General features: G+C 40.4%; 1 protein-coding gene across 2 annotated transcripts in view; it reads left to right on the top strand.

The window, feature by feature from the left end:
* Positions 1–21,643, top strand: part of LOC140739032 (ras GTPase-activating protein 1-like) — a 117,547-nt gene that overhangs the window by 82,787 nt on the left and 13,117 nt on the right. The window contains exons 13-20 of one of the 2 annotated variants that reach the window (XM_073067007.1): positions 75–155; positions 3,671–3,828; positions 4,879–4,955; positions 6,611–6,783; positions 7,838–7,997; positions 8,147–8,289; positions 13,625–13,740; positions 21,447–21,533. In XM_073067007.1, the coding sequence (XP_072923108.1) occupies positions 75–155; positions 3,671–3,828; positions 4,879–4,955; positions 6,611–6,783; positions 7,838–7,997; positions 8,147–8,289; positions 13,625–13,740; positions 21,447–21,533 (995 nt within the window). The remainder of the gene's footprint in view (positions 1–74; positions 156–3,670; positions 3,829–4,878; positions 4,956–6,610; positions 6,784–7,837; positions 7,998–8,146; positions 8,290–13,624; positions 13,741–21,446; positions 21,534–21,643) is intronic. The other variant, XM_073067013.1, reaches the window with a different exon arrangement.

The following is a 21,643-nucleotide window of genomic DNA, read 5'->3' as shown; positions in this document are numbered from 1 at the left end:
TATTTGACTAAAATCTGATGTAGCCAGGAATGAGTTAATGTTCTGTTGTGTACAATAAAATATTTTTATTGTAGGACTGGATGAAATGTCTGCAGGCATTGTGCAATAACTTAAAAAAACCTCTGGCACCAGCTTCTAATAAACGTCTTCGACAGGTAAAAGGAAGAAATTATTTGCTTTACTGTAAATTATGTAACACAAAAGATCAATTGGTAACACATGGAACTCTGCAAATAACCCTAGTTTGTATTATCATTGTATTAGAGTAATAGTTGTGAAGTAACGAGTACCTAACAATTTTAGATTCGTAATTAATTTGTCTTAACTGTAAGAAGTGCAGGTTGTAGAATCATGTACAAATAAAACAAATTTTTCCACCAACTTAACATAATTACTTCTGTAGAAACTGATGAAATTTATCTCATTGAAAACAACTCAATGAATAAAATTATTCATTCATTTGTTAGGTGCTGTGTCATATGGCGTGGGCAATCGTCGTCTTTCCATGATCTCCATGACCATGATTGTTCTTGGCAATTTTTTTTTCCTGCAGAAGTGCTTAGCCATTGCTTTCTTCTGGGCAATGTCTTACAAGATGGGTGACCCCAGTCATTATCAATACTCCAGGGATTGTCTGCCTGGCATCAGTGGTCACATAACCAGGATGTGTGATATGAAACAGCTGCTCATATGACCATTTACCACCTGCTCCCATGACTTCACGGGTCGGGGGCGGGGGGTACTAAGCAGGTGCTACACCTTGCCCAAGGGTGACTCGCAGACTAGTGGAGGGTTAGAACACCTTACACCTCTTTTGGTAGAGACATATCTCCATCCTGCCACCTATAGAAGTGCCATTGAGAAAAATGGTGTAGTAGAAAAGAGATATTATAAAATTATATTGGATGTCTGGATATTTATAGTGAAATACTGAGTTAAGGATGCATTGTTCGTATAACAATTGAGATAGCCTGTATGTGATATATTCTGTTTTCTGATTTACAGTGATTGAATATGTTAACTTTCTCTATTGAGTATAGAACTTCATCAAATACAGGCCCAGAGTTATCAAACATTCTTCATATGTTAAACTTTTCATTCCACAGCTCTTCCTCTGAATTGTCTCCAGGGCCAGCATATCCTTCCTCAGATTTTGGAGCCCAAATTTGATTACACTATTCTAAATGTGGTCTGAGTACCATCTTATAATGCCTCAGCAGTACATCCTTGCTTTTGTTCTAGTCCTTTGAATTAGATCAAATTTGTCAGGGTGCTGACTTTCCCAGAAATCTACACTCCCGTGGCCCCCTCATTGATCTTTCAGAACCCAAAGCCATTCATGAAAGAATTTCACTCAGTAACCAGGCAATCTAACCCAGTGGGCCTTGTTCTAAAAGAGTTCTGTAAAGTGGCAAATCCACTGGTGAATATGGATTCTTTATTGAATGTGTTAAGGGAGTTAAGAAAGATATTTAAAGAAAATACTTAGTTTTCTAAATAAAGATTAAGTACAAGAGCAGAGAAGTCTTGATGAACCTTCCAGAAAGGCAGTTCTGAAAACATTTGACTATAGTTTAAATTTTAGACTTATTACCGTAGATTTCGCACTACAGAGCGCACCTGATTAAAAGCCGCTGGCTCTAATTTTAGAAAGAAAATCAATTTTGTACTTGTACAGGCCGCACCGGATTTTAAGCCGCAGGTGTCCCACGTTGTAATATGAGATATTTACACAGAAAGATATTACACGTGAGGATTTTTTAACTTTTAATTAAATCCATATGGTAACATAAACAAATACATATTGCAAATGCTTTTTTTCAAACCGTGCCTGTAACGCGGCTACTTTTAAATATACGTTGCGTATACTTTTTTACTGAACAACATTCCAATATCTCCTAACGACTGGTAAAAAATATATATACTGCAGCCTACCAGGAAAAGTTATTGATCGCCTTTAACTTAAAAGCAGCGTTCGCTCAGATCTAATGCCGCTCGCGTAATGCGCTCGCCCCCTCCTTCCCGTTTATCACAAACCGGCATTTTTCCCACAAGACGCGGCGAAACCGGGTGTGACGTCATAGCACCCCGCGATGTAGTACAGAAAACAAATATAGTTAAAACTCTTCTAACTTTAACTAGAAATTACTAACAAATGAATTACTAAGCGAAAATATTATAAACTAAATAACTGCCATAAAGGCAGCACAATGCTTTTCTTTGAGTGTTTTCCATGTTGATGAGGGTGAGTACAAATGACTGATTTACAATAATTTAATTGTGAAAGTGCGCTTGATTTATCGTACAATTTCATTGGACCTCTGTGAACTACTCATCAATTTTATTGGTCTACTGTTACGAGGCAAAATGTTTTTGGCGGCATGAAAAAAAACCATGCATTAGCCGCACCGTAGTAAAGGCCACAGTGTTCAAAGCTGTTCAAAATGTGGGAAAAAAGTAGCGGCTTATAATCCGACTTCTACGGTACTTCCAACCTTGACTCCATTATTTCTCCCCTGATTCAGTCTACCTTTTCGGTTTTTGTTTGTACTTTGAACAGTTTATCTTTTTTTGGTGTCAGCTGTTCCATTTCACCATAGATGTACACCCCTCTATACCTCATTACACATTAGAATTGTCTTGGGAGCCCAGCCGGGAGCCCAGCCAAGTGCCCACCACCCCCGGTTTCCCTCCAATACATGCCATACTACTTGGGAGTATTCCACAGTCTCAATCCTGAAACTTCCAACCCAATAGCACTGTGGGAGTACCTTCACCAAAAAGACTGCAAAGTTCCTAAAGATAACTCCTCCAAGGACAACTGGAGAAAGGTCGTCATAATGTCTACCATTGCCATGGACATTCATATCCTGCTAAATGAACAAAAAATCTTTTTGGTACATATTTGTAATTAATAATCAATTTATTTTAAACCTTCAATTATTTATAACTGAATGCAGTAAATCATTTCATTATTTCACATAATTCTGCTCCTAGTATAAATTTACTGACATTCACTGTATTCAAATCTCAATGAAACCATCATTAGAATATACCATCATATACTTCCCACTTTACAAAATGCAGCCTTCTCAGCAGGGTAATGCCTAGTCACAGTCATTGATGAATTTGCCCTATGGATTAATATGTTGTGAATACCATCAAAATGGAATTTTACAAAATTTTTGGTTGTGTTATGTGTTTTATTTAATATTTTCATTTTGTATTTCTTTATGATGTTCAGCACATTTAGTCTGTGCTGATTCTTAGAGCAATTCCATGAATCATCTTTCCTGTGTTTATTTCCCTGTCAATTTCCTCTGATTTGTACATCATATTCCCTCCAGCTCTCCTAATTGCAGTAAACACTAGGGACTGTTCATAATGACTATTTAACATGCACCTCTGTAATGTGGAGGAAAGCTACATTATTGGGGAAAATCTGTGCAAACTGAAGATAGATGGGATTGAACCTGTGTTGCCAGAGCTGCAGGAGAACAGCAATACCTACTGCATTGTCATATCACTCCTAATTCCTTATTGTATAATAATATAGAATAATACAATTATATTTATACAATAAATTGAACCATTTTTATATATTTAAGCAATTTGTCTCTGATATAAAGTTATTGTTAAGTTTAATGGAAATATTGTTTTCCTTCTTTAGGTCAGCAGTCTGGTTTTGTATGTGGAAGAAGCCCATAAACTACCAGCCAAATATTTCACACACCCTTACTGTAACATTTACTTAAACAGTATTCAGGTGGCAAAAACTAATGCCAGGGAAGGCCAGAATCCTGTATGGACTGAAGAATTCATCTTTGAGTGAGTCTCTTCCTTCAAAGTTAAATGCCTATAGTAAATGTGTTGTAGGAATATGTACAGAGTTTTTGTATTGATTAGCAAATCTTGGGTCTCTAATATTTGAAGGGGTTTGGAGATAGTTTGAAGTGCAATGACAGTCGAAAACTGTGACACTCAGTTTTGCAGATGATTTAGTTTATACACATCACTTCCTAGCCCCTCTCCTTTTCCCATGAAATCAAGTTCTAGAGTCATTTATTTTCATCAGAAATGTATGAGATTTGGCACATTGTTTTGTAAGAAAAACAGCACTAAGATAACGTAACCCTGCATTATACTGCAAGGTCTGGATTATGAGACAAATCTTAAAGTGAAACAAGGGACAAATTTCCTCTATTCCCTGATATTTGCTTGGGCTCTGTCATGTGTTTACCCTTATTAGTTAGACCTTACAAAGTGCTATAACTCTTACCTATCAGGATTAAACTCCTACTGCCATTTAATCTCCCCAGTTTACCAACTGATTGATGCAAAGCCATCTTCCTGCTGTCAACAGTATCACCAATTTGAACCCCTTAGACTCTTGAGCAACTTTAGATCATTCTACCCAATCTGGACGATGTGTCCATTTTTAAATAGAGCTTGCCAATTTTTTGGTATCTCCTCACTAGCTTTGTATCTGTCTATACTTGGGAAATCTATTTTTATTTAAAAAAAATACTTGATATTTTTACCTGTTGAGCTATCTGTACTCTGAATTCACTTCACAAACATGCATAGTATTGCATTTCATCCACTTTCTGTTCTTGCACAGTGGTCCAGGCCATACTCTTTGCTGGGCCCTTCCTTTCTCTGTAATTGTCACCAATACAGAGACTGACATAATTTATCATCAGGTTGATTTGGTAATGTGTCTTTGGACTTCACTGCTGTATTAAATGGATTCTGTTCTTTTAGCTAAATTAGCAACATGCTGAAGATTCAGCAACTTAAGAGCATGTCTGCTTAGTATTAATAAGACTATGAAATCAAGCTTGCTTAGTTCTTAATTTCTTTGTCATTTTTCCCTAGTGACCTTTCATCAGATATAAAAGTATTTGAGATTAGTCTCAGTAACAGAACAAAGAAGAGCAAAGATCCAGATATCTGTAAGTGTATTTGATTAAGTTATCCAACTTACACTAATGCTGCGCCAGTCCTATTTTAGAGTTGTAAACTCATGCTGAGCTGCCTTCTTGAACCATCTGCAGTCAGTATTGTGAATTGGGCAATTTCAGGATTTTGATTCAGTGACGATGAAAGAGTTAGGAATGGCAATGTGTTTTCATCATTGCAGAGTATTTATGTGTGAGTGCCAAGTTAGAATCACTGAGATTCATAGAGTAATATAGAACAGAAGCATGACTCTGTCATATCATGTCCATGCCAATCATCAAGTACCTATCCATATTCATCCCATTGACTGGCACTTAGTTATTGCATCTAAAACTTTTGCAAATCAAGTGTTTATCCAGATGTTGCCTCTACCATCATTTCTGGTTGCATCTACCCTCTAATGAAAAATTTCTTCCTCAGATCCCCTCTAAAACCCCTTGGTACTCAACTCAAAGTTATGCCCTCTAATCTTAGACATTGCTCCAATTTGAGTTAAGTTTCTTATTCTGTACCGTGTCCATGCCTCTCATAATTTTGTAGATCTCATAGCAAGTCCCCCCTCAGCCTCTTCTGCTGCAAGGAAATAAGTTTGGCTTCTCACCATGTGATTGAAGCATTCCATTCCAATTAAGCTCTTTAAATGTCCTATAATAATTGCAATACAGTACATTGAGAGAAAATAAGTTTTTTTAAAAAACGTGTTTTATCTGTGGCCTTTGAAATGAAAGGGATTGTATTGTGCTATTTGCAGCAGGGTTGGAGGTGTGATGTATGAGCATCTGATCTCCTTCCACATAAATACTGGCAGCATTGACTCTTTAGACTTTGAGTCTGATCTCTTCCTGGGTATTTTGGACTACTATGACCCAGAAACCTTGCCTCAATTCACTGAAACAGGGTCCAGGCCCTTTTGAGCTGGGAGAGTGTGCCTACAGTGAAAACAGTTGTTCCTTAATCTCATTTCTTTGATTATGCAATAGTTAGCAAGAGATAACTTATATTTCAATCTATTATCGGTTACTCTATCCAGTCTGATGTTAACTGACATGTATTTATCGAATGTTCTGTTTTGTTTTTGATTTTTAGTATCCACAGATTTTTTTTTCTTTGTATAAATTCCTCTCTTGTGCCTTTTCTATCACTTAATGTCGATGTTTCTGTCTTGTTTCGTATCTTTTTTTTTTAACCAATTCTCTCTGCAAATGCTGGAATCTGGAGCAACACACAATATGCTGGAGGAACTCAGCAGGTTCTGATCCAGGGTATCAACCTGAACTGGCAACAGTTTCTGTACTCCAACTGAGTCTGCTTGACCTGCTGAGATCCTTCACAAAGTTGTGTTGCTCTCTTTGAAGTCTCCCTCATTGCCAGTGTACACTGGAGTAGAGACTTTCACCCATCTCACTAAATAAGTAATGGTAGCATTGTCAGGGATAATATTGCAGTCAAGTAATTTTCAGTAAAAGGATATGGGGTTTAAAACTTCATTTATTAATGGTCCCAGAAACAGAGAAAATAATTTTTGAGTGCTTGGCTAAATGGCTGTCTCTGTGATAAGTTGTAGAAAACCAGAGCACAATTACAATATTTAATTTAAATTCATTAAAATGTAGTATTTTAAGTGAACTAACAATTTCTAATTTTTCAGTATTTATGCGCTGCCAGTTGAGTAGGCTACAGAAAGGACAGATGATTGATGAATGGTTCCCTCTCAGTTCATATTTTCCACTAAAAGGAATTGAGCCAGGATCTTTACGTGTAAGAGCACGATATTCATTGGAAAAGATAATGCCAGAAGAGGAATACAGTGAGTTTAAAGAGGTATTTTTTATTTTTGTTTACAGCACTTTGCATTTTTGTAATTTTAATCAACATTAAAGATCAATTGCATTGGCAAAATGCTTAAGAAACTCATTTCTATGTGCCTGTACAGGCAGCAAAGGTGATAAACATTGGGCATAGTCGAAAACAATATTCCAAAGAACACCAATTCCTTCACTATCTAAAGAAGCCTTATAATTTTCTGCATTAAGTTTATTTTTAAGATGTTTAGCCTCAAGTTGTTAAGGTTGCACAATTTTTTAAAAAACAGCATTTATATAAGGACTTTAAATTGGGGGAAAAAACCCCTAAATAATATGAATGTTTTAAAAATTGAGAGCAGGACGATAGCGTTTAGAGAGACGTTCCACTGTGTCGAGGAAGTTTCTTCCTCCACTGATCCACTCTGACTTCATGAGTATTTTGAGTCTTTTATAATTTTAATTAGAGTTTGTATTGGAACAAATCATCGGGCTCAATTACTAAATTGGGAAGTTGTTTGAATTCCAGCATCTGATGATTTACCTAGTAAATCATCACATTACATTTCCAAATTATTAGATTTGTGTTCTTCCAGTTAATGTATTTTGAGCCAGAAATGTGGCAACATTTGCAGCTGCGTAGCACAATCCTCACCAATCTTGATTAGATGCAAACGACATATTTTGCTCTGTTTTGATGTACACATGACAAATAAATCTAACCTTTATATTTCTGTATCAGTTCCATTTCATGGGACCATCACTCAAAAAAGAAATCTTCATTTTCTCAACTACCACTTTAAAATTAAGATTGTGTAGTCAAGAAACAAAGATAGGTATTTCTGTACCTATACTTTTGTAAACTGGAGCCTAATGGACTTTCAGTCCTGCAGTATTTGGTCAGTGCCAGGTTCTGTCATCAGCTTTGACTGGATCCATAATCCAGATTTTCATTTTGGACTTTTTTCCCCTCTATATTTTAAAGTAAACCTAATCTAACAGAATACATTTCTAAAAATACATTTAAAGGTGTATTTTATTTAATTTCTCATAAAATATTTCATTTGTTTTAGCTTATTCTCCAGAAAGAATTTCATGTGATATATGCATTGTCTCACGTCTGTGGCCAGGATCGCACATTACTGGCCACCATTCTGCTACGGATTTTTCGGCATGAGAAGCTTGAATCAATGTTATTACGGATATTAAATGACAGGGAAATCAGCATGGAAGGTGAGTCTGTTTGTACCCATATCATTATAGTCAACTTGCTTATATATTTATTTAATTTGAACCATAGAATTAAGTTTCATGTCTGTAAACCATTCTTTCCAATTTTGTGGTTCTTTAACAATTTTAACATTGATTGTATTTTCCCGAAGATGAATCTACTACGCTTTTCCGTGCCACAACTTTGTCAAGCACACTTATGGAACAATACATGAAATCAACAGCAACACCGTTTATCCATCATGCTCTGAAAGAAACCATTCTGAAGATAATGGAGAGTAAACAGTCATGTGAGGTAGGTTAAAACACACAAAATGCTTGCACAACTCAGCAGGCCAGACGTAGTGACGACGTTTCGGGCCGAAACCCTTCATCAGGAGTGAAGTAACATGGGATGGTCGAGGGGGGATAAGAAGTGGGGGGAGGGATAGAGTAGAGAGCTGGGAAGTGATAGGCTGGAGGGAAATGGGCTAGGGGGAAGGTGGAGAATTATGGGAAATAAAAGAGAAAGAAAGGAAGGTAGGGCTGGGGTAGAGATTATAGTGAGGGGGGAAAAAGAGAGAGAAAGAGAACCAGACTAAAATAATAGATAGGGATGGGGGTAAGGGTGGGGGGCAGGGGTATCAACGGTCAGTGAGTTGGATGTTCATGCCGGCAGGAAGGAGGCTAAAGGTGTAGCCATGGGCACCCGCATGGGTCCTAGCTGTACCTGCCTTTTTGTTGGCCATGTGGAGTAATCTATGTTCCAAGCCTACACCGGTATCTGTCCTCCTCTTTTCTTGCGTTATATGGACGACTGAATCGGTGCTGCTTCCTGCACGCATGCTGAGCTCGTCAACTTCATTAACTTTGCCTCCAATTTTCACCCCGCCCTCAAATTCACCTGGTCTATTTCCGACACCTCCCTCCCCTTTCTAGATGTTTCTGTTTCTGGAGACAGCCTATCCACCGATGTCTACTACAAACCTACTAACTCCCACAGCTACGTAGACTATTCCACCTCCCACCTGTCTCCTGCAAAAATGCTATCCCTTTCAATTCCTCTGCCTCCACCGCATCTGCTCTCAGGATGAGGCCTTTCATTCTAGGACAAAGGAGATGTCTTCCTTTTTTAAAGAAAGGGGCTTCTCTTCGTCCACTATCAACTCTGCCCTCCATCGCGTCTCCTGTATTTCATGCACCTCTGCCCTCACCCCATCCCCCCGCCAACCCACCAGGGATAGAGTTCCCCTGGTCCTCACCTATCACCCTACCAGCCTACAGATCCAACACATAATCCTCCGTAACTTCCGCCATCTCCTATGTGATCGCACCACCAACCACATCTTCCCCTACCCCCCCCCACTCTCGGCTTTCCACAGGGATCGCTCCCTACGCGACTCCCTTGTCCATTCATCCCCCCCATCCCTCCCCACGGACCTCCCTCTGGGCACTCATCCCTGCAAATGGAAGAAGTGCTACACCTGCCCCCACACTTCTTCCCTCACCACCATCCCAGGCCCCAGACAGTCCTTTCAGGTGAGGCACCACTTCACCTGCGAGTCAACTGGGGTGATATACTGTATCCGGTGCTCCCGATGTGGCCATTTATACATTGGGGAGACCTGCCGCAGATTGGGAGACCGTTTCGCCGAACACCAGCGCTTGGTCCTCCAGCAGTGGCGGGATCTCCCTGTGGCCACACACTTCAATTCCACAGACCACTCGCACTCCGACATGTCTGTCCATGGCCGCCTCTACCGTCAAGATGAGACCACACGCAGGTCAATGGAGCAATACCTTATCTCCCGCCTAGGTAGCCTCCTTCCTGCCGGCATGAACATCCAACTCACTGACCTCTGTTGATACCCCTGCCCCCCACCCTTACCCCCATCCCTATCTATTATTTTAGTCTGGTTCTCTTTCTCTTTTTTACCCCCTCACTATAAGCTCTCCTCCCAGCCCTACCTTTCTTTCTCTTTTATTTCCCATAATTCTCCACCTTCTCCCTAGCCCATTTTCCTTCAGCCTATCACTTCCCAGGTCTCTACTTTATCCCTCCCCCCACTTCTTATACCCCCTCGACCATCTCATGTTACTTCACTCCTGATGAAGTGTTTCGGCCCGAAACGTCATTATTACCTCCTCCCATAGATGCTGTCTGGCCTGCTGAGTTCTGCCAGCATTTTGTGTTTTTTATTTATTTCCAGCATCTGCAGATTCACTCGTGTTGCATGTGAGGTATGTTCATTGACATAGTAAAGATTAGTGGTAAGAGCTACAACAATTTACTTATTTTGGTACCCTATTTAAAGTATAATTTTGATATTAATGAGAAGCATATCCATCTGTGCATCTAGCCAAATTTCCCACCCCTTTTACCTCTTTCTCCTTCCCTGCCCATTGCTTCCTTCTGGTGCTCCTCCCCACTTTTTCTCTTTTAGCAATCAACTTCCTAGCTCTTTACTTCATTCCTCCCCCTCCAGGTTTCACATATCACCTAGTGGTTCACTCTCCCCTCCCCCCACCTTTTAAATCTACTCGCATGACTGGCTCTTCAGGTTTTATCAATAATGATTAGAAATTGAACAATTATAGATACCTTACCCACAAAGATTGTGACAACCCTATAGGAGCAGTTGGTGTAAAATCAACTTCTTTAAAATGTCAAATACTGCATTGGAGTTGAACCTCTAATATTGGCATAATTGTGAAATAGAGCAAACAGTGTTTGAATTTAATGCCAAATTTCTGTGAACATAAAAATGTATTAACAGGATTATAAATGATTAGCTTTAACTGTTTATAATCATTTTGACATTCATTCAATGATAATTTTGTCATCTAAGCAAGGCATTTGCATAGAATAATATTGTTTCCCAGTGGCTTATCTGTCATCATGTAACAAGCAATCTGGTCAAGCTGAGCAGCATCTGGGAAGTAAGGTTAGTGTTTCAGGTTGATACCCTGCATTAGGGCTGAGAGTGGAGAGGCAAATTGGCTGGAATAGAGAGGAGAAGGGGAGTGATGAGACAGGAGCCCAAAGTGATTGATGGATTAGGGAAAGGTGTCATATGACAAGACAGGTTGTGCTAGAACGGGAAGGAGAGCAGGTATGGAGCTGGGAGACTGTGGCAGGCCAATGACAACCTGTCTCTTAATGTGAACAAAACCAAAGAGATGGTTGTTGACTTCAGGAGGGCACGGAGCAACCACTCCCCGCTGAACATTGACAGCTCCTCGGTAGAGATCGTAAAGAGCACCAAATTTCTTGGTGTTCACCTGACGGAGAATCTCACCTGGTCCCTCAACACCAGCTCCATAGCAAAGAAAGCCCAGCAGCGTCCCTACTTTTTGCAAAGGCTGAGGAAAGTCCATCTCCCACCCCCTCCATTCTCATCACATTCCACAGGGGTTGTATTGAGAGCATCCTGAGCAGCTGCATCACTGCCTGGTTCGGAAATTGCACCATCTCGGATCGCAAGACCCTGCAGCGGATAGTGAGGTCAGCTGAGAAGATCATCGGGGTCTCTCTTCCAGCCATCACGGACATTTACACTAGGCGCTGCATCTGCAAAGGAAACAGCATTATGAAGGACCCCATGCACCCCTCATACAATCGCTTCTCCCTCCTGCCTCTGGGAAAAGGCTCCGAAGTATTTGGGCTCTCACGACCAGACTATATAACAGTTTCTTCCCCCAAGCTATCAGACTCCTCAATACCTGAAGCCTGGACTGACGCCTTGCCCTACTATCCTGTTTATTATTTATTGTAAATGCCTGCACTTTTTTTGTGCACTTTATGCAGTCCTGGGTAGGTCTGTAGTCTAGTGTAGCTTTCTCTGTTGTTTTTTTTATTACGTAGTTCAGTCTAGTTTTTTGTACTGTGTCATGTAACACCATGGTCCTGAAAAACATTGTCTCATTTTTACTATGCACTGTACCAGCAGTTATGGTCAAAATTACAATAAAAGTGACTTGACTTGAGATGGAAAGAGGGATATGAGCAAACAATAAATAGACTGACGGGTAAAATGCGGTGGGAGAAAGGGAATTGTGAAGATGGGAGACAGCTTCTGATAGGAGATGAGCAGGAACACAAAGGGCTACCAAAGTTGGACTGTTGAAAGTAAAGGAGGTGAAAACGGAAAAAGGGAAATGGCAGTTGGAACCAAAGTTCAAAGTAAATTTATTATCAAAGTGTAAGTCATCATATACAACTCTGAGATGCATTTTCTTGTGGGCAATCACAGTAAATGCAACAAACACAATAGAATCAATGAAAGACTGCACTCTACAGGATAGACAAGAAAACAAACTGTGCAATACAAAAAAAGAGAGAAAATAATAGTAATAAATAAGCAATAAATATCAAGAATGTGAGATAAACAGTACTTGAAAAGAGAGTCCATAGATTTTGGGAACAGTTCAGTGATGGGCAACCTCTCTGGTTCAAAAGCCTGATGGTTGAGCGTAATAACTGTTCCTGAACTTGGTGTGAATCCTGAGGCTCCCGTAGCACCTCCTGATGACGGCAAGAAGAAGCGAGCATGGCCTGGATGGTGGTTGATGATGGATGCTGCTTTCCTGTGACATTGCTCTGATGGTAGAGAGGGCTTTACCAGAACCCAAGTTCTACATGGAAGGTAATGATGACAGATGTTACATCTCCTTTGACTGCAGGGGCCAGGGAGAGGTGGAGTCAGGAGGGATGAGCAGATAATAGTTAGTGTATTCCCTGCAGAAGACAAGAAGGGGTAAGGAGATGTGTTTGGTAATAGGATTTCATTGCAACTAGCAGAAATGACAAAGGATGCTATGCAGAAAGTGGAGGTGAAAATGTTGCAAGGTGAGGACTAAGGGAACTGTTCTGTCTGGAGGGAAGAGTGGTGAGAGTAGAATTGTGAGAACCAGAGGAGAGCAGGCTTCATGAACCACTGCTGAAGGGGAGGCCATGCTTCCCGAAGAAAAAGAAAATTCCAGAATGGAAAGCCACATATTGAGAGTAGATATGGCGGAGATGAAAAACTGGGAGAAAAAAATGATGAGAGACTGAGTGGGAAGAGGTTTTGTTGCTGTGGGGAGGCGGTGGGTTAATAGTAAGTATCTGTGCTGACTACAGCATTAAAGTGGCAAAGGTGATTAAAATGAGTTCTTCATGGAGACAGGAAGCAACACCAATGTTATGGAGAAAGTGTTGGGGAGACGTACCAAAGAATGTTCAGAACAGGGTCTGTAAAATGTGGCCAAAATAAAAACAGGTACAGCTAGGCACTTACTGGTGTCCATGGCTACACCATGTCTCAGAGCCCAGCTTTGGTAGCTCTTTGTGGTCCTGAATATCTCCAGCATCTGTCTCCCATCTCCACACTTCCCTTTCCCCAAGTACCTCTCAACATGTATTCTCTCACTCTCATCAGTCCACCGGTTGTCTTGGGCTCCTGTCTCACCAGTCCTGTTCCTCTCTTTATATTGGCCATCCTGCCTCTCTGCACTGTCCTGATGCATGGTTTCAACAATTCCTTTCCTCCATCAGATGTTGCTTGACCCATTGAGTTCTGTCAGCAGTTTGGTTGTTACTCCAGATTCCAGCGTCTGCTGCTGCTTCTGTGTCTGTTGTCACATGATATGGAAACCTATTTGTTTTTCAGCTAAATCCTTCTAAACTTGAAAAAAATGAAGATGTGAACACTAATTTGACACACCTATTAAGTCTCCTGTCTGAATTGGTGGAAAAAATTTTCATGGCTGCAGAAGAACTGCCTCAGTAAGTAATGAAATTATATCCATTCAAAAAAATATTGGAGTACAAGTTACAGTGGATTCCAGTTACTTGGGACACATCGGGACCAGTACATTTTGGCCCAGTCAAGCCCCTGCCCAATTAGCCGAAACTTCATTGAAATTGTTTTTAAAAAGAACACATAAACAAATACCATTTAACTGAGGCTATGTCCACACTACGCCGGATAAATCCATAACCAAAGCTTTTTCTCTTTGTTTTTACCCTCCGTCCACACTAAAACAGCGTTTTCGTCCCCCTAAACCGGAGCTTTTCAGAAACACTTTCCAGGGTGGGTATTTTTGAAAACACCGCTCAGGCAGATCAGTGTGGACAAGGTAACCAGAGAAATCTGAAAACGCTGTCAGACGGCAGCGTGCCATTTCATTGTTTTCTTGAATGCAACCTAACGATTTCAGAACAGATGGCAACGAGACTGAAGCCAGAAGAGTTAGAAATGTACTCACCAAATACTTTGACCCATAACTTACTGAATAAATAAGTATACTATACTCACTTTGCCGTTTTCTGTCCTTGCTCATATGAAGGTGGTTTACCTATTTATGCAAGTACTTCTCTGACAATAGATGTGTAACAGCTTAATGTAACATTGTATGGAAATACAAGATAATACTGATGCAGACATGTTTTACACATTTAACAAGGTGCTTTATTAATGCAACAGAGTTAGTCAGTTTTTCAATGTTCGTCGTCAGCTGGGTCATACAGTCCATGAACTCCCTGTGGGTTGCCTCCATACGCTTCAGTAAATAGTTTTTTTTACTTTTAAATCTTCCTGCGCGAGAGCCAACAGCTGCCCGTCGTTTAAGTTTTTCTAATCTGTAACTGAACAAACATGCACCGTCTTTCACAGCGAGATTCGACAGCAAACATGTTGCTTGTTTTTAGTAGATGTGTCCTGTGCATGCACAGTAGGAGGAGATTCGACGAAATCTCCGTTTCAATGTGGACAGAGATATTTTTAAAAATGCCTATCATTTTTACGTGAAACCAGCGTTTTCAAAGTTATCCGGTCTAGTGTGGATGGAACTTGAGGAAAAGTACTTACTGAAATGAACTACAGACCAAATTAGAACACTACTAATACCACTACAGTACAAAAAACTATTTACAAGTTCTTAATAGTTACCACCAGAGGAATTCATCCAGTCTATGCTGCATTGTGTCCCAAATAAATGAAGGGAACCCTGGCTATTTTCTCGATTATTTTTTGTTCTTTAAGAGTTGTCTCAAATAAATGGCTGCCCCGATTTAACTGATGGCCCAATTAAAAGGAATCCATTGTGTTTTAAATTTGTTTTAATCTGTTGCAATGATCATGAGCTTTCCAACCAGAAAGGTGAGAGAAATAGGTAAGTATGTAACGTGCACAATTGCGGTACCTAGCAAAAAAAATCCTGTGATGGTAGTATTTTTTTCTGTCTATTTATCATTAGGAACATTCTTTATGTACATGAATGTAATTTTTCAGTCTTGCAATATGCATTGTCTCCATTTCTACTTCCTCGTAACAGAAAAGACATCAGTTTAATTTCTTTAAAGGTTGGTCTTTCCATGAGGTGTGTCTACAGCAGACTAACCTGCCTTTTTATCCTGTTACCATTCTCCATCAGCTCCTTCTTGGACATTGTAAGCATATCGATCACAGTCCAACACTGTGTTTCTCTCCAAAATTAAACCTTGGAATTAATTATTTACTTATAGATACTTGTATTAATATCCCAACTCTCATTCTGGGGATTAAGAAGCACTTGCTCCTTTAAGAGATAGCTGTAGTTTCCTCTAATAGTGTTGTCCAATCTCTAGTTACCTGTTCAATGATGTGAGATGATAGAATGGCTTCTATGTTGTACCTGCACAGTTACCTAAAAATTATTCTGTAAAGCTTAACACTGATGTCAGTGATGAAACATTGCATCAACTTCCACGTGATAGTATTAAACATCAATTCAGCACTTTTGTCACTGCCTGTCTTGCCTAAGAATACCCAATATCTGAACTTTTCCTTCACTGAATGTTTGGAAACAATCTCTAGTTATCAAACTGTAAAGCAAAACTAATCTGCTGGCTGTGGAACTTTAAAATTGCCAGAAATGAGCATCAGATTGTCATCCTGTACCATTAACCGTTTCCTTTTCCACAAATTCTGGTCACCTTTCTCTCTGGGCATCATTTTATACCATAAGAAATAGCAGCAGAATCGGGCCATTTGGCCCATTGAGTCTGCTCCACCATTTCATCATGGTTGATCCATTTTTCCCCTCATCCCCAATCTCCTGCCTTTCCCCATATCCCTTCATGCCCTGACCAACCAAGAATCTATCAACTACCCTACATAAACATAAAGATTTGGCCTCCACATCTGCCTGTGGCAATGAATTCCAGATTCACCACTCTAGCAAAAGAAATTCCTTCTCATCTCTGTTCTAAAAGGATGCCGCTCTATTCTGAAGCTCTCTATTCTTAGACTCTCCCACCATAGGAAACATTCTCTCCACACCCACTTTTAACAACAAGGCCTTTCACCATTGAATGGTTTTAATGAAGTTGCCCTTTATTCTTCTGAATTCTAGTGGATACAGGCCCAAAGCTATCAGATGCTCTTCATATGACAAGCTATTCAATCCTGGAATCATTTTTGTGAACCTCCTTTGAGCCCTCTCCAGTTTCAGCACAACCTTCCTAAGAAAAGGGGTCCAAAACTCTTCACAATTCCCCAAAATCACCAGTGTTTTTTAAAATCTCAACATTATCACCTTGCTATAATCTAGTCCTCTTAAAATGAATGCTAACATTGCATTTGCCTTCCTCACTACTGACTCAACCTGAAAATTAACCTTTTAGGAATTCTGCACAAGGACTCCCAAATTACTTTTGCGTCTCAGTTTTTTGTATTTTCTCTCCATTTAGAAAATCAATCCTTTCATTTCTTCTACCAAAGTGCATGACCTTACACTTCCTGACAATGTATTCCATATGCCATTTCTTTGCCTGTTCTCCTAACCTTAGCCCCTCTGTAGGTCCTCTACTTCCTCAAATGTTTGGGCAACATCCTCCCACATATCTCTTCCTTAGTATTTGTACATAGTGACAGAGATGCAACATAAATTTTTACTCCCTCATGCTGTGAGATGGATGCAAAAAAAAGTTAATTCAGAACTACCTGCCCCTCTACCTATCCTTATATCATCTGCAAACTTTGCAACAAAGCCATCCATTCCATCATCCAGATCATTGACGTACAATGATCTCTCTCACCTAGAGGGGGTCAGTTGTGCTGTGAGGATTACATTCCTTGACTTCTCTAGTGCCTTTAACACCATCCAGCCCAAGATCTTAAGGCACAAACTAACGGAGATGGGAGTAGACTCTCACATGGTGGATTGGATAGTGGACTACTTGACAGATAGAACTCAGTATGTGCGGTTGGGAGACTGTAGGTCTGACACGGTGGTCAGCAGCACAGGGGCGTCGCAGGGAACCGTACTCTCTCTGGTCCTGTTCACCCTGTACACATCAGACTTCCAATATAACTCGGAGTCCTGCCATGTGCAGAAGTTCGCTGATGACACGGCCATAGTGGGGTGTGTCAGGAATGGACAGGAGGAGGAGTATAGGAAACTGATACAGGACTTTGTGATATGGTGCAACTCAAACTACCTGCGTCTCAATATCACCAAGACCAAGGAGATGGTGGTGGACTTTAGGAGATCTAGGCCTCATATGGAGCCAGTGATCATTAATGGAGAATGTGTGGAGCAGGTTAAGACCTACAAGTATCTGGGAGTACAGTTAGACGAGAAGCTAGACTGGACTGCCAACACAGATGCCTTGTGCAGGAAGGCACAGAGTCGACTGTACTTCCTAAGAAGGTTGGCGTCATTCAATGTCTGTAGTGAGATGCTGAACATGTTCTATAGGTCAGTTGTGGAGAGCGCCCTCTTCTTTGTGGTGGCGTGTTGGGGAGGAAGCATTAAGAAGAGGGACGCCTCACGTCTTAATAAGCTGGTAAGGAAGGCGGGCTCTGTCGTGGGCAAAGTACTGGAGAGTTTAACATCGGTAGCTGAGCGAAGGGCGCTGAGTAGGCTACGGTCAATTATGGATAACTCTGAACATCCTCTACATAGCACCATCCAGAGACAGAGAAGCAGTTTCAGCGACAGGTTACTATCGATGCAATGCTCCTCAGACAGGATGAAGAGGTCAATACTCCCCAATGCCATTAGGCTTTACAATTCTACCAGGACTTAAGAACTTTTTAAAAGCTATTATTAATGCTTTTTGAGATAGTGATTTAGATGCATATCATATTTTTTACTGAGTTAAGTATTGTATGTAATTAGTTTTGCTACAACAATTGTATGGGACATTGGAAAAAAGTTGAATTTCCCCATGGGGATGCATAAAGTATCTATCTATCTATCTAATGTAAAATGAATCAGTCTCAACCCAGACCCCTGTGGAACACCACTAGTCACCAGCAGCCAGTCAGAAATATCTCCATTTTTCCTACTCTTTGCCTCCTGGTAATCAGCCACTGCTTTATCCATGGTAGAATCTTTCCTTTAATACCATGGGCTTGTAGCTTTTAAGCAGCCTCAAGGTATATATGACTCACATCGGGGTCTTTTTACCCTTGCAGTTCCTTAGCACTATTAACAAAGATTCAACACCTGACCGTATGTCATCTCTAATGATTTGATTTCACTTTTTACCAGCAGCAAGACTGCCCCCTCTGCCTTCCTACCAATTCTTTCAACCATGATGCCTACAACAGCATATCTGCCAATCTGCAACTGTGCTGCAAGTTCATATGCCTTATTCCATATTCTGTGTGCATTCAGATATAACACCTTCAGTCCTATATTCATCTTTTTCGAACTTGTAGCACCATGCTCAACCTTTTGATTCCTGCGCCCACAACCTCACCACTAACAGTTCTGGCATTTTGATTACCATCCCCCACATCTTTAGTGTGAACCCCACTGTCTAGCATTAAGAAACCTTCCCGCTGGGATTTTTGTCCCCCTCTATTTCAGGTGCACACCATCCCTTCTCTACAGGTCCCACTTTCCCTGAAAGAGAGCCCAGTAATCTAAAAACCTTATACCCGCCCTCCTACACCAATTCATTAGCCACATATTAAGCCATATAATCTTCCCAGTTCTGGCCTCACTAGCATGTGGCACGGGTAGCAAACCTGTGATCACAACCCTGGAGGTCCTGCCCTTTAACTTAGCACCTAACTCCCTGATCTCCCTATGCAGAACCTTGTCACTCGTTCTACCTATGTCACTGGTACCTACATGGACCATGACCTCTGTCTGTTCACTCTTCCCACATAAGAATGCTGAGGACTTGATCCAAGATATCCCAGACTCTGGCCCCTGAGAGGCAGCTTTCTAATGATATACCCACACATCCATGCTGATCATTTTGTTCATCTAATTTGGCTACTCCAAGTCAGTTTCTTCTAATGCCTGGCCATTGAAATGTTTTTTCTGTTCACTTTAAAACTTTGAAGTTCATTTATTAAAGTATGAATGCAGCATACAACCCTGAGACAGCCACAAAACAAAAAAAACCATGGAACTCGTTTAAAGAAAAATATAAACCCACTCACTACGAGCAAAAAAAAACGAATTGTGCAAACAGAAACAAGAACATTGACACCCGTCCCTCCACACACACAAAACAAATCATGCAAATGACAAGAAAGAATGAGCGAAAACACGATATAAAAATACAAAATCGTAAGAGTCCAATCGAATTACAGTCCAATCCACAAACTGCAGACCCAGAACTTGATATCCTCTAACAGCACATTGGGGACAGAGAGAGATCATTCAAAAAAGGGTGTTCTCTCAGGCGCAGCAAGAGGGAGAAAGAGACCATCTTCTTCCTATAGCAACAAGTAAGAGAGGCTGGTAGACAGTACTGAACACTCCTTTGCCTTCTGCACTCGGCTCAAGGTTTCAATCTTCCTTGCATTTGGAGAAGGATGCTTATGTGAGAATGCTGTTCTTGGACTACAGTTCAACATTCAACACCATAATTCCCTCCAGGCTTGACAAGAAACTCAGAGACCTCGGCCTTCACCCTGCCTTGTGCAGCTGGATCCTGGACTTCCTGTCAGATCACTGACACCTCTGCCCTTCTGTGTGTCCTAACCCCCCTCCTTTGCTCCCTATATATCCATGACTGTGTCGCCTACCCACAGCTCCAGTCTGCTAATTAAATTTGCTGATGATACTACATAGATTGGCCTTATCACAAATAATAATGAGGCAGCCTACAGAGAAGAATTCATCACCTTGACACAGTGGTGTCTAAAAAAACAACCTCTCCTCAAAGTCACAAAAACAAGGGAGCTAGCTGGTTGTGGACAACAGGGGGAATGGAGATAGGCTAACCCCTATTGACATAAATGGATCTGGGATTGAGAGGTAAACAGCTTTAAGTTCCTTGGTATACACATCACTGAGGATCTCACGTGGTCTGTACAGATTGGCTGTGTGGTGAAAAAAGCACAACAGCGCTTCTTTCACCTCCGGCAGATGAAGAAGTTTGGCATGAGTCCCCATATCCTAAGGACTTTCAACAGGGGCACAGTTGAGAGCATCTTGACTGTCTGCATCACTACCTGTTATGGGAACTGTACTTCCCTCAACTGCAAGACTCTGCAGAGAATAGTGCGGACAGCCCAGCGCATCTGTAGATGTGAACTTCCCACTATTCAGGACATTTACAAAGACGGGTACGTAAAAAGGGCCCAAGCGATGATTGGGGATCCGAGTTATCCCAACCATAAACTGTTACAGTTGCTACCATCCGGGAAATGGTACCTCAGCATAAAAGCCAGGACCAACAGGTCCGGGACAGCTTTGTCCACCAGACCATCAGACTGATTAATTCACACTGATACAATTTAGTTATTTGCTATATTGGCTGTCCTGTTGTACATAGTATTTACTACAAATTACTATAACTTGCACATTTAGACAGAGATGTAACGTAAAGATTTTTATTCCTCATGTATGTGAAGGATGTAAGAAATAAAGTCAATTCACTTCAATTCAATTTACCCAGCAAGTCCAGCATGAAATAAGTCTATCATGGGCTGGCGCTGCATCTCTGAGCCTCAAAGCCATTCACCTCCTGGAATCTTCTCAGTGACAGCAAGATTCAATCCACCTGAAAACACACCATCAAACTGTGGATTACAGCCTCCAACACAAAGAATAAGTGTTCTTTTAACCACATTTAAAAGAAGAAAACATAAAAAGTGAAATACACTGTTTTGTGGACCATCCAGAAGATGTTGGGTGTTGAAACATTGTTCTCTGGCGCGATCTTTGTTATTTTTCTTAAGGTGACTCTTGTAACATTTTTTGAATAATTGAGTCAATATTTGATATGTCTATCACATCACTGATTACATTTCATGGTCTGTGATTTGATACAGTGTAGTCTATGTGTGTTAAAGTTCTGTTACTATGATGTTTGACTTAACATCCAAAATAATTTCTGAATCTCTATGCAAAGGTGTAATAAATCCCCTAATCATAAGATAATGTAAAATAATCTACAAATGGTTTGTTGGATTTTAACTGCAAGAAGTTCCTTAGTGAATTCCTGATAAATTATTTCAAATCATTTTACTTTGACAGGTCTTTAAGGTTTATTTATGGATGTTTACAAAAATCTGTCCAACAGAAATGGCCACAAAATCATACCATGAGAACCAGAGTTGTCAGGTATAAAAGTATTTTCAGCTTTCTGATACATTAGCTCTTTTAGCTATTTTGCACTGCAGATTTTTTAAAATATTTGGAAATGTTACAACTAATGTATATCTTGGTTAGGG

Source organism: Hemitrygon akajei, chromosome 2 (assembly GCF_048418815.1).
Source record: "Hemitrygon akajei chromosome 2, sHemAka1.3, whole genome shotgun sequence".
Lineage (NCBI taxonomy): Eukaryota > Metazoa > Chordata > Chondrichthyes > Myliobatiformes > Dasyatidae > Hemitrygon > Hemitrygon akajei.
The sequence above is the reverse complement of the archived record's forward strand: the minus strand, read 5'-3'. Positions and strand labels throughout refer to the sequence as shown.